This window comes from Dipodomys ordii, unplaced genomic scaffold (genome assembly GCF_000151885.1).
Source record: "Dipodomys ordii isolate 6190 unplaced genomic scaffold, Dord_2.0 Scaffold113, whole genome shotgun sequence".
NCBI lineage: Eukaryota > Metazoa > Chordata > Mammalia > Rodentia > Heteromyidae > Dipodomys > Dipodomys ordii.
The window spans coordinates 5,799,127-5,799,983 of NW_012267329.1; the positions used below are offsets into that span (position 1 = coordinate 5,799,127).

Consider the following 857-nt stretch of genomic DNA (forward strand, 5'->3'; position numbering starts at 1 on the left):
TTAAAACAATTCCAACATGAAATTAAACGAGGTTTTTTTTTTTAAACTTTTCGGTTTCCTGTCAAAAGCATTCAAAATGGGAGAGGAAGTTAACAATGAATTTGTAAACGATTAAAAACAACTCTTCTTTGCACTAGTCCTTGGGTAGTTACCATAAAACCAACTTCTTCTTGGGTGGAAAAAGAATGTAGGGGTCCCAAGTCTGTTCATCAGGCATTCTCTCTCTCTTTCTCTCTCTCTTTTTTTCTTGCTTTAGTATCTGCTCCGGCCTCCCCCTCTCTCCGAGCGGCTTCCCAGGCGGCCTCCGCCCCTGGGGGGCTCTCTGCGGCCCGAACGGCTGTAGGAATCACGCAAGGGGGGACAACCCCTTTCTAGGGACCGGTCGCGGCCTCCGGAGTAGCGGTCACCACGGCCACCTCCATAGCCGTCGCGGCCGCCACCTCCGTACACGTCGGGCGAGCAGCCTCGGTAGTCGTCGTAGCGGCCCGCTCCGTAGGATGGCGGCGGGCCCCGCGCTGGGGCGGCGCTGCGCGGATCCTCGTAACTCTCGAAGGGGTCGCGGTAGGAGCCTCCACTCGGGTGGTCCACGTAGTCGCGGTCGCGCCCGCCGTAGCCGTCTCGGTCGCAGTAGCCTCGGGATGGACAGTCGTCGCGCGCGCTGGAGTGGCCGTAGTCGCGGTAGGCGTAGTCGCGGGGAGACGGGGCGAAATCGCGGGGGTCGCGGGCGCTCAGATAGTCTCGGCTCGAGTAGCCGCCGTCGCGGGGCGAGTAGCCCTCCTCCCGCGGCCCCAGGTAAGGGTCGCGGCGCAGCGGCGGCGGCTCCCGACGAGGCGGGCCCGCGTAGCGATCGCGGCCCC

General features: G+C 61.7%; 1 protein-coding gene across 1 annotated transcript in view; it reads right to left on the reverse strand.

Annotated features, from left to right (window-relative positions):
* Positions 1-252: 252 nt before the first annotated feature.
* Rbmxl2 (RNA binding motif protein, X-linked-like 2) overlaps positions 253-857 on the reverse strand; it is a 1,191-nt gene continuing 586 nt past the window's right edge. The window contains exon 2 of the mRNA XM_013028694.1: positions 253-854. Within this exon, the coding sequence (XP_012884148.1) occupies positions 253-854 (602 nt within the window). The remainder of the gene's footprint in view (positions 855-857) is intronic.